We start from the raw sequence: 12,258 nt of genomic DNA, 5'->3' as shown, positions 1-12,258 counted from the left end.
ATTATTTAAGCACCAAAGTATTTCTCCAACCCCCCTTCTTCTCCTTCTCTCCTCTCCTTTCTTCTCTCACCATTCTCCCTCTACTTTCCTGTCATTTATCTCTATACTCTCCACCACTTTCATGTGTCCTTACGCTGTCTTCTTCCCTCCCTTCGACCTGACCTCACTTCTTCTCCTCCTCCCTTCTCCTCTTCTCCTTCCCACCATTCCTTTCCTCTTTTCTCTCTCCACGCCTTCCTTTCGCCCCCCCCCCCCTCCTCTCAACCCTCCTCCCACCATAGCGGCTCACTCTCTGATGATTGCTGAGCACATTTCATTTGACATAAAGACAAAGGGCTGAGTACACATGTGCTTTCTCCTGTGTAATATGAAATATTAATGCAGGCATAATTTGGCTCCCTGGATGAGGGTTGGAGGGGGTGGTGGGCTCTTTCTAATCACCAGTGACTGCAGTTTCCTTCCCCAAAGGATGGTAAGGCTGTCAGGAAGGATTGAGAAACAGTAAAGATAACAACAACAGAATGCTTACTGTTGGCGGCTTCCGTGGCCTATTTCTGTCTTGGTGTTTAATGGCTGCATTGGCTCATTGCCTGAGTTACTGAAGCAGCTCCCCATGTGCAGAGTTTAAGGTGCTACGTGCTGCATTTTCAACCATCATCGGTCATGCTTAAATTAGTTGTGATAGACTGATATAATCACCATAAACAACTGGCGGTCTCTCTTGTGCACCAGCAGTACTGCAGTCACATATTTGCCACAAACCTCTTTGAGTTAAAAACGGTGATACTAATTCACTGCTTGTGTTCCTTCTTGAAGATGAAAAGAACCTTTTGCATTCCATTCATCCGCGCTGCAAACACAAATCTGTAGATTTCGTGTTTACATCATCGAGTATTGCTGTGCCAAAGAAAATCTGAAGGCAATGCCAGTGACAATTTCTTGGAAAGTATCATCATTTAATGTAGTACAGACACCAATGGCAGTGTTTCACAAAATATGTTAAGTAAATAACGCTCTCTCTACAATCACAACCATCTGAAAATATCCTTTGCAGCACCATCAGAAATGGTTTTGCTTAAGCCCATAATTATTCTATTGAGCTTACCACCTTTCCTTCCTGATGTACACCATCTCTTGCATGGCTGTTGTGCTGCAACCAAATTGCCCGTATGCGTTCTTGATAAAGACTGAACTGAACTGTTACAGTTACTTGTGTTTTAAGGTTTGAACATTTGAACATTTTTACGAAATGAGCAGTGTTGATAACAAATTGGCTCTTTTTTTTAGGACTTTTAGGACCCAGAGAGAATTTGTACCGTTTGAGGCAGCTGGATATAGGAGACAGTCGTGATCACAGAGAATCCATCTTGACAGGCTTAAAGAAGCTGCCTGCATGTTACATTGTGTTTATTTAGCAGGTGCTTTTACTTGAATCAACGTACGTTGACATCGCTTTTCGTGAGGAAAACATTGGAAGGCGTCAGAATCTGTACCGAGGATTCTTCGACATGTAGAATGAAAAGTTGTGGATTGAACCAGCAATCTCCTTACAGACTGACAGCCACTCTACTGCCTGAAGTACAGCCACCCCGCTCGTATCATTTTATCGTCTGGATTACTTGAAGTTCACTTGTGATTGCATTTACCTCATCCAATAACCTGAAGAACATTCCTTTAAAAGAGCCTGCCTTTCCACAAGCTGTTTCTGTTCCTGTGTAACAAAACATGCAGTTCTTCAGGTTAGAGAGACATGACTTGCTCTTTAATTACTTCACTCCACTATATTCCTCAATGTTTAGCTTGTTTTTTTATGTTGGGTAGTGAAGCTCACAACAGGTTAACTGGATTATTTTCACCCCTGAAAACTCTTCTGGCTGCGACTGAAAGCAGATTTAATCATATCTTTGAAATCAAACCATGAAAAATGGAGCCGTGTGCTTCACTGTTCAAACATCAGAATGAGCTCAGTGACACTGAAATGTTTCTTAAAGCTAAGGGGGAACTACAGAACTGAGTGAAAATACTCTACAGGCTTACCACTATGAGTGAGATGATTTCTATTCCTCATTTGGCCATTATTAATGCGAAAGTTGTCACTAATTATCAAAACAAAGATTCACAAGAGCAGCACAGCTTCAGCTGCCACTTGCAAAGGAACTCTATGCATGTTTATGTGACACAAAAAAAAAATAGTATGCTTGTCTGACCACAACTGGACTTTTGAAATGTGAACATGTTCATGAAACTGCACAAAACCGACTAACTAACTAACTAACTCGACCAACACACCCAGATAATGGGGTTGGGGATCAAATCCGTTATCACATTCTATAGTAGAAGATGTTAGTACCCAAACGCAAGACTGCTGGAAGAAGGAGACAAAGACAAGAAAAGATAATGGCCCTCATTTATCAAACTTGCGTAAGACGAAAAACGTGCGTAGGTCGTGTGTACGTTCTTTTCTGCGCAAAGGTTGGCATTTATCAAATCCATCGTGAGCGCAGGAAAGATGAAATCGCCACGACAGGTCTGAGGCCGTGTACGCACTTTTCCATTTTGACTTGCGGTGACTGCAACACAGCAGCGTCACTAGTGCGTGCCTTATGAGTCGCAACAAATCCCTTGGTTAAAATGACAGACTTATCACTTTAAAGAAGGCCCATGTTTTATTTGACTTCAACATAAATATAAACATAAACGCAAATTAAATAAATTAAACAAGTACAACTCCGTAATTGGGAGAGTGATGGCTCATTATTCAACCGTGCACCCTCACACCGAACAGGAGAGGCGCTTTAACACTGCGCATTCGCGCACGCGTGCCACTGTGGAGAGCTGTATATGGCTCCTAAAGCTGGATCTGTCTCTCGGCTGCGGGGGGAACCCTATCCGCCCGAAAAGGTATGCAATATTATTATTGCATGCGGGGATCTCCATAACATTGCCCAAAAAAATGGAGTGCCATTTCCAGATGTACATCCAGAGGACCCCGTACCCAGAGATCCCTACCACCAGCCTGCACAGCCAAGAGCGCTCAGGAGGAGAGAGGGACGTATTCAGCGATTCTGACTTTTGGTAAGCATTCTGTTATTCAAGGAAAAAAGAAAGGAGAACAACGATTTCTTTCAGCATTTATTCTGTGACTTCAGTGTTTCATTTATGTCTTTCAATGTACTGTCGATAGATTGCACGGTGTGTGTTAAAGCCATCATCCACTTCACGATCTCTGTTTGTCTTTCTAGGACCTCTGTGGTTAACACGGCTGGCCGGTGTGACGCTGCAGACCGGGGGCAGAGGCAGAGGCAGACGCTTCGGATGTTGACGGGGCCGCGTATTCGTCGCGCGGGTCAGGTTGCCCGGATGCCACTTCGGATTCATCTGTGAATGAAAAATATTAGTTTGATTAGGAACCTCATTTGTGTTGAAAATTAAAGCAACTGTTTTATTTAAACGTCTTGGGTGTGCAGTCATTCTTACCATTCTCGAGCTCTAGCATGGGCCCATCAGTGTCAAGTTTCGTAGCTCCGATCAGGCCAGCCACCCTCTCCTCCAAGGCACTCAAATCCAAACCTGGACCCCCCCCCTCCTCCCGTTTGTGACATGCTGCGTCGGAGAGCTGCGACCTTCTTTTTTGGCCAATTTCATATCGGACCACTTCTTCCTTATCTTACTGGAGAAAAAGTAAAACATCGTTCAATTTTAGATTTAATTTAATCTGGAGTTTATCACATTTTATTGACCATCACAGTAGGGGAAAATACATACCTCGTCCGGTCTGCGATTTACAACGCCAACGCTGTTGACAGCTGGGACGGCTGTCAACAGCGTTGACAGCGTTTCTTTGCCGCCTTTCGTCTATCCATGTCGCAAACTCTAGAGGTGCGGCCTCTCAGCCCCGTTTTGTAGAAGGCGTGGTTATGATCATTACGATGGATTTCGGCCGCCGGATTTATCAACAGCCGCTCGATCTTACGATGGGATTGGTGTGGTACGCATGTTCTGTAAATCTCACTTGAACCTCTGCGTACGACGAGTTCTCCGCTCATATCTACGATGCTTTCTACGACGGCTTGATAAATGAGGGCCAATGTGATTGAAAATTAACCCATGAAGGTCAACTCAATGTCTCATAAAATCCTGCTTTTTTTATAACAGAAGCATCATCAGACAAACTTGAAGACAGCGTCTGTGAAGAGAGTTAATCTGTTTTTACAACTACGATGACCTCTCAGAGAAACTTAGAAGCGCCACGATGTCTTGAATGTTTTCTCACACAGTCCAGAGCGTTGCAGTGTCTGACATACTTTCGTCAACAGCTGAATTCCACTCCCGTAAATGTATACTGAGACGACGATAGTTCTCCAGTCAAATGACCTCGTCGAACGATGACTGTAACTTAACTGTGGAAGTTTCTGACAAGACCGGGACAGAGTCAATCACGTGTTGGATTGTGTGCTCGTTAAAATGTTTTACAGTTGTTCTCTCAGTAATTATGTATCTAATCAAAGCGGGTGAGGCAATAAGCTTTCCTAAAGTGTAAAAAATCCATTGGAATGTCTGTAGTGCATCTCTTTGAGCAGCATAGTGCAAAACTTAAGCATCAAAAGCATATTCATGCACACACACACACACACTTTTCTCATGGGAACCAGCCTTTAGCTCCTTCCCTTCCTCCATCCATTCTTCCTTTTTCTCTGACACACACTCACGCTGGGTGACACACAGACAAGGTCACAATTTGTCTTTCACATATTTCGTTCTCTCTATATGACTTTTGTCTTTTTTTTTTTTTTTTGTCCTTTCAGACATAACTGCGCAGACACATATTTTTCTCACATGCACACACTCTCTTACAGAGGCTACAGTTGCACCAAAAGTGAATTACCATGCCGTTCCGCGTTATTAAACATGACACTCGGCCCAGATAATGGAGCCTTTCTTCATCTCAATTTGGAAGGCTAATCTTATTGCTTTGATTAGCAGAAGCTTCATTTGCATATCAAGGCCTCACTTCTTTTAATTCATCCATCGCAAATCCCCTCTTTATATCTGTAGATAAAAGGAATCTATCTATATGTATCTTTCTGTAGAATCTTTCCCCCACTTCGCCCCTCTTGTTCTTCTTTATCTACTTGTTCATTTGTTCAGATTCCTTTTTTCATTTTGTTTTGCCTTTTGTGTTCATCCTCAGCTCATAGTGTTCTCTACGTCTCCTCTTGTGTACATTGAAAGACATCGTAAAACAACGGGAGAGGCAAAAGTAAAGCTTGACCTCATCAGCATGTGATTGGATGTGCTGTAATGGCCATTGATTCTGGTTACTTATTGTCCGGCTGGACTCACTCTCGTGAGATCCGGGGAAAAGGCTTCAGGAAAGGTTTAAACTACGCCCAACAATTAAAGTGTAACTAGAAGGTCACAACGCTGATAATAAACCCAACAAAAAGCTGCACTTTGCTCACTCTCAACAGAGAACTGAGATTAACTTTCACCTGGATACAATTTAGCTGATTGAATGGTTTTGGATTGGGGATAAACTATATAAAATCAGGTTCTGCTGGCAGGATGAACAAGTTCATAACAAAAGCATTTTCTTATTCTTAAGTATTACATTTCTTATTTACTTTATGTAGGTTCTCTGGTCTGGGATGAGATGACTTACCGCAGTAACATAAAGTATGATCTAAATCTAGTGCTACATCCATATAGTGCTCTGTCTTTACCGGAAGCTGCATGAACTGAGCTGGCCTGAACTGACAATCCATTATGATTGTGAGAAAAAGGCACATTTGAGGTTTAAGGTCATCTCCATTCTTTCAATAGTGTGCAGAATTACCATCTCAGGGTTTGTATTCTTCTTAGTCCAGGCTCATATCCCATACATAGTCAGTATGTTTCCATGCAGTTAAGGCTCAGCAATAGCCTGGGAATTCCCATGCTGCTTTGCGCTCGATTTCATTCTCACTGCAAAGTCAGCCTGGAAACCACCGCCCTTATTTTTGCCAGAGTTTGGGAACCAATCACAGAACGGGGGGGGGGCGGCAGCAAGACGATGACGACGTCTATGCGCTACACCGAAGCTTGTAGAGTGTTAATTCAACATGACAGCGGACACAACGTTACCGTTCAGTGCAGCCTTAGAAAGTGTTTCGGAGTAGATTCACCCTAGGGTCATTTGAACCGTTACATCCAGCCAAGTAGCCCACCCGAAGTTTTTCCGATATTGGCTGAACATCAGCTGAGTTACTGAGTTATCCCGAATAGCTTAGTACAAGCGCTAACGGACCCTGGCAGTATCTCCAAAATTACCACACTAGAATCACATGTCATGACACCAAACTTCTACAGTAGTACAAATATGGTCTGTACTCACAAAACGATGCATTTGGAAGTTTGTACATAGTCCAGGAGTTTATTATTATCATCAACACAAGCCTGATTGCTTTTCTGCTGCTAAAGCTACGTCGACGTCACTTCTGGGAGCTGGGAGCTTCAAAGTAAGATGAGGGTTGAGCTACTACTGTAGACAACAAAGCAAGGCTGCTCAATTTCTCCATTATTAAAATAAATTCACAACTCTACAACATAAAAATTCATGTAGAATATAGCATATAGGCCTACTTTGTTGTCAGTTTAAGTAGCTTAGAGCGCAAGTTTACTTTTATTTTCCATTTTTTTCTTCTTCCTCGTCGAATTTCTGTCGTCATCTGGTATAAGTGATACAATTGGCTATGAATCGCGCGCAAAGCAGCATGGGAAATACCTGACGTCATTTGATAGACATTCGTAGCGCCCAATAAACGGCTCTAGGCATTCGTAAACCACGCCTCAAATACGAGAAAATGCACACCTAGATCCCAGACCACCATCTCATCGAGATTGTGGACGCGTCAGCCAGGCTAGCTCAGCAAGGCCATTCTATAGAATTTCTGTCCTTGTCCCGGAATACAGGCACTGGCTCTACAACATTACTCTACTTACTTGTTAATATTGTTAGCCCAATTCTTTTATTGGAAGACCAAGAACAAGCTAGAGCAGTCTTAAGTTAAACAAAGTATTTATTGGTGGTCACAAGTCAAGTATCAGCGCTGCACTCGGAGAGACAGAGTTCTGGCATGAAATCTCGAGTGGGATTTTTTTTTTTTTTGACTGACTGACTGACTTATTATATCACAGACGAAAAAGCTAAAAAACAGTTTAGCTGGTGGCAAATTGGTACCACGTTTAGTTGAGCAGAGAATGGATTGACAGATATCTTCATTTCTTAGAAGCTATACACATTATTTTCCCCTTATTTTAATCAAGAAATGCGCAATATCTTTTGCAGTTATTCATTGTTGTTACCGCTTTCTTCTTCTTCTGTGTACTGGATTCTTCTGTTACTTTCAGGGCCTTCCAACTGCCTTATCATGGTGTCGTAATGTGACTTTGAAACACTCGATTCACGATTTCTGTGTTACAGACATGTTAATGTATATTTTATAATCCAGTTTTAGTCAGATTAACACAGAGATTATTTATTTTGTTCTAATGTCCCTTTGCGTACCGAGTGAACTTTTTAAAGGAATTCGATCAAAGGTACTTCCAGGTATTTCTAGGTGGCCACAAAAACACAAAGTTCTGTCCATGACATTAACAAAGCTACACTACAAAGTTGTTACTTTTGTTACAAAGAAAATGTGTCAGATTAAATGAAAAACATGGTCACAGTCCTCCCTTCTGCTCCTGAGACTTGGTGTTAAATAAGGTTGAGGAAAACGTTTTTATAGGACATCATGATGTCCCAGTTAAGATAACCTTTGACATTTCAGACTTGAAAAGTCATAACTTACTTGTTTTTTCGTGGTTATTTGTGTTGAATATTGTCATCGTTGGCATTTCGAGTTAATTTTTATTTTATCTCATTTTTGCATTACTCAGAGGCACAGGCATCAGCAAAGCTGAACTCACAGAGTCAGTGTTCTAATCATAGTTTGTTTTATATATATATATATATATATATATATATATATATATATATATATATGATATTTTAACTCTACCGTGTTTTAGAGAAATGGAAATGATCCAGTACAATACAAGTACCTTAAAGCAGTAAATTAATACAACATAGAAGCTACAAGTAAAACAGTTCAGAAACAGTTAAGACACAAATCGAGCCAAGAGCTCAACAGTGTTTCCCCTTCAGTGTGTTCATGTAAAAATGGATTCAAATGAGTTTTACTGCGGAACACAACAAGAAAAAGAAGAGAAAAAAAAGATTAATGGAGTAATGTGGAAAGTGACAACGAAGTCACATCGTAGCTTGAACAACATGCTCTGGTAGTCTATCCAATACTGCATCATCAAGTATATTCTGGAAGGTTAGATGTAAGGGCAGAATGAACGATAAAGAATCTGCAGTTGGAGGGTGACAGCATGTTCAGTCGTAACTTTTTTTCCTTCTCTTTATTGAACTCCATTTGTGCACTAAAATATACTGATCATTGAATGAATATGTGCAGCTTAAGGATGGACGGATTGGCGTAGTAAAACGAGATAGTGTGTGTTTTTTTTATGAGATGTTGGCCAATCTGATGTTTTATGTATCCATAAAGAGCTCCAAGGCCATGTTGACTTTCCGTGGTTTAAAAAAAACGCTATCAGCACTTCAAAATGGCAGCATTGGGTGATATCGAAGTTAAGTGCGGCATCAAAAGCTTTTACCTATTTACAGTTGGTCAGAAGTGAAAGCCTGAGGTGCTTCAGTCGTACAGTCACCTTATTAATGGAGAATTTTCAGCCACCATGTCTGCACACACCATTTTATTGTAATTGTGCAAACAGACTTGTTGTGTTTGTCTCTCGTTTGCTGTATTTGTCTATGAAGCCTTTCACTTATCTTAATGAAATAATACTGCTCGAATAAACAAATATGTTTGCTGCACTGTAAGAGCACATACGCTTTTTATAGGCAAATTTGCAAATCAACATGCATTTCTAATACAAGTTTAATGAGATTGTACAAATGTGTGTAAATAAACAACTTTGCGTCCATGGAGTGAACATTTCAAGCCCAAGTCTTTGTAATATTTCTCTGAAAATATTGCCAGTGCTGCCAATGCTACCACTCTAATATCCTCTCATCTTTCTCGTATTGTGGACTTAACTAGGATGTATTATCGAAATGTATAAATAATTTACGATAAATGGGAGGCTCTTTTATGGAGGTGTCACTTGGTCCCACGAAAAAAGACAAAAAGCAACAATGAAAGGATCCGGGAGACAAAGGTTTGGGCAGGTTGTGGAGGGGATGAATAATGAAGCAGACCCCTACCGAACACATTGAGAAAATAACAGTTGTTGTTGTTTTCTTTTTAGTGGTATTTTTGGGCAAATAACAACAAAGGAAAAGGGCATCGAGCAAACTGGTTGAAACTGATTTTGGCTGCATAGACAAGTTTTAGACAGACAACCAATCAAATTACCCTGGTTGTACCCTGGTCAGCTTCACTTTGGTGCCCTAAACTCTAGTTCACTAAAACCTCTCCATTTTCAGCCTCATGTCTGAGGGAATGTCTGAGTGACAATTGTGCCAAACTCCTCCATCATGGGCATGGGGATAAAAGCCATAGCCACTGTAGAAAGTTTTTTGAAAATACAGGATCCTGAAATGGCCATAGAAACAATGAATAAAACATTTTTTTTATCTATTTATAGGACCTAAGGTTATAAAAAACACAACCAGCCCCATCCTTTAAATGCAATCTTTTTGAATAAATACAATTTAATCACAATATTTTGTTGAAAATACATCACATAATAACTGATCCACAGCAATAATGTAAAAAAATAATAAATGGATTTATAAATAAGTTAAAACAGACAAGAAGAAATAGTCCACTTCATTATCAAGCTGTGTTGAAAGTGCTTTTCCTCACCTTTTACACCAACAAGATAATTATGGGCCCCCCCTTACACAAATGTATGCTCAATAAAATGACTCCAATCCTATTCCTCTGGAGCTTTTCCTATGCCAGCACACGAATAGGTTCTTACACACCATTTCCACGTGGGAGATAACCAACCCCTTCAAACAGATGGATACATTTTAAAACAAAGGCCTTTATATGATTTTTGAATTAACGCAGCAGTAAAAATGGAGGTTATGACCATAAAGCCATTGCAGGAGAGTTCAATGGCCTTGAGGTGAACTAGCCACTCACCCTGATTTGCAGTCAGCATTTTACTCACTGCCTGTGAACTCCATAAATGCTCTTTTATGCGATTTATTGACCTCTCCCTCGAAGCCTGTTGTACTCATCATCTTCAGTTGTTATTGCTCTCTTGTGTCATCACATGCAAATGAAGGAGGCAGTGAGAGGTTTACAGGATATAAAAAGGGGAACAGTCCTGGTCCCGACACCTTGCTCTTCCCTCACCTTGCCTCGGCTTCTCTGCTGTCACTTCTTAAGCCACCAACACCACCAAAATGGCCTTCGCTGGAAAATGGGAAACAGAAACCCAGGAGGGATACGATGACTTCTGCAAGCTTCTTGGTGGGAACAGAGACTGAATCTAAAACCTTTCTCTAGCAAACATCATACACTCTGGAAATATTAGAGCTTTTGTAACCTCACACTTCTCCTGTCGCCCCACTCTAGGTGTCCCTGACGACATCATCCAGAAGGGTCGTGACTTAAAGGTGGTCACAGAGATCACCCAGAGTGGGAATGATTTTACCTGGACCCAGTTCTACCCCAACAACCACAAGGTCGCCAACAAGTTCACTGTTGGCCAAGAGTGCGAAATGCAGACTGTTGGAGGAAAGAATTTTAAGGTAGGAGGGGACGAATAAGTTCTTAACTGTGCAGAGCAGATTAAAGGAGCAGTATTAGAAAGCTGAGTATCTGACTGCTAATACTATCAATGTGATTTTGACAGGCCACGGTACACTTGGATGGAGGTAAACTGAAAGTGAACTTCCCCAACTACGAACAAGTCAATGAGATCTGCGGAGGCAAGCTCGTCGAGGTAAATAATACTCTCACTTGTGTTTTTCTGCTGTGAAAGTCATGCATTGACAGCGGTTATTACACTCAACACCCAGCAGGGATTGTTAGAGTCATCACAGCCTGCTGCTGGGGAACAAAACTGAGCACCACTGAATGCAGCGTCACAGTTAAACCTCGCCTCCGTTTTGATGCTTCTCTAAACTTTTGTTTCCACGTTTTCTGCTTTTCCAGAAGCTTTCCAGAGGTAACTTTGAAATATTTGGAAAAAGAACTGGAAAATATTTACGCAATAAAAGACTGAAATTGGAAAATGATGACTGCCTGGTGACTTGATTAGCTTATTAAATGCATATTATGAGTTGAATAAATTTGTATTTCTGTGAGCCAAACGGTTGTATTTAATTTAGTTGACAGACATGAGGTAAAATGCACCAACTTATTACAAATAAGGGACAGTCATCATTTCTAATTTCTTACCCTATTCACCCAAATCCGTTTCTTTTTGGAGGGATTTGTTAAATATACAAAGAAAATGATTTTAACGGTCCATACCTTCTTCTGTCTTTCCTGTAGACCTCCAAATCCGGCTCTCTTGTGATGAAAAGAACCAGCAAGAAGATCTAACGGCTGACCTTTCTCGTCTTCCACAGTTACAAACAAGAAATCAGAGTTGCACTTAATAAACTAAAACTCATGCCAACATGAACCTGTGCTTTGGCTGATCATTTTCAGTGTGAGTGTTTGGATAATGTAAGATTTCCCAAAATAAACAAGTATAAGCTTGAACTTCTTTTGAAATTCAAGAGTTGACTCAAAAGTGAGGGAAAGTCACATTAGGCTTGATTAATCTTTGCACAGCAAAGGGAGCTTAAATGGCAACATACATTATGCAAAAATAGATGCAGATAAAAATGCAGATATCACCCTCTGCATAATGTATCTGTTTGGACAAAAATTGTTGAAAATATATTCATAAATTACGTTTTGTTTTGTTTTTCATTAATGCAAACTGGACTTTGTATCATGGAAAGCTGAAAGCATGACCCGAATTTAGGCTAAGAAAGATGGAAAGATTGCCTCTTGGAGGGCTGCTCAGCTGGAGGAAATTCATTGTCGACCGGTGTAGGATAGAAGCTTTATTGCAGCAATCACTCATTACTAAATATATTCCAGGCATGAGACCAGGGGCAACTTTATGATGGACAGATGATCGGTCATTCCATTCAACACTGTGGTCCACAATGAAATGTTTCAGCGGTTGTTG

At 40.8% G+C, this 12,258-nt stretch overlaps 1 protein-coding gene and 1 long non-coding RNA gene across 2 annotated transcripts; one reads left to right on the top strand and one right to left on the bottom strand.

The window, feature by feature from the left end:
- Window positions 1-3,039: 3,039 nt before the first annotated feature.
- LOC142398371 (uncharacterized) lies at window positions 3,040-4,076 on the bottom strand. Its single transcript, XR_012772786.1, has 3 exons — window positions 3,766-4,076; window positions 3,478-3,670; window positions 3,040-3,378 (listed from the first exon to the last, which is right to left on the bottom strand). It is a non-coding gene; the product is annotated as an uncharacterized LOC142398371 (long non-coding RNA).
- Window positions 4,077-10,338: 6,262 nt separating this feature from the next.
- On the top strand, window positions 10,339-11,650 carry LOC142398370 (gastrotropin-like). The gene is given in 5 exon segments (XM_075482339.1): window positions 10,339-10,383; window positions 10,385-10,538; window positions 10,644-10,819; window positions 10,924-11,013; window positions 11,568-11,650. Coding segments are annotated over 5 exon segments (516 nt in total). The 3' UTR covers window positions 11,619-11,650.
- The last annotated feature ends 608 nt before the right edge of the window (window positions 11,651-12,258 follow it).

This window comes from Odontesthes bonariensis, chromosome 14, assembly GCF_027942865.1.
Source record: "Odontesthes bonariensis isolate fOdoBon6 chromosome 14, fOdoBon6.hap1, whole genome shotgun sequence".
NCBI classification, from domain to species: domain Eukaryota; kingdom Metazoa; phylum Chordata; class Actinopteri; order Atheriniformes; family Atherinopsidae; genus Odontesthes; species Odontesthes bonariensis.
Note: the sequence above shows the minus strand (reverse complement) of the source record. Positions and strands in the feature narration are given on the sequence as shown.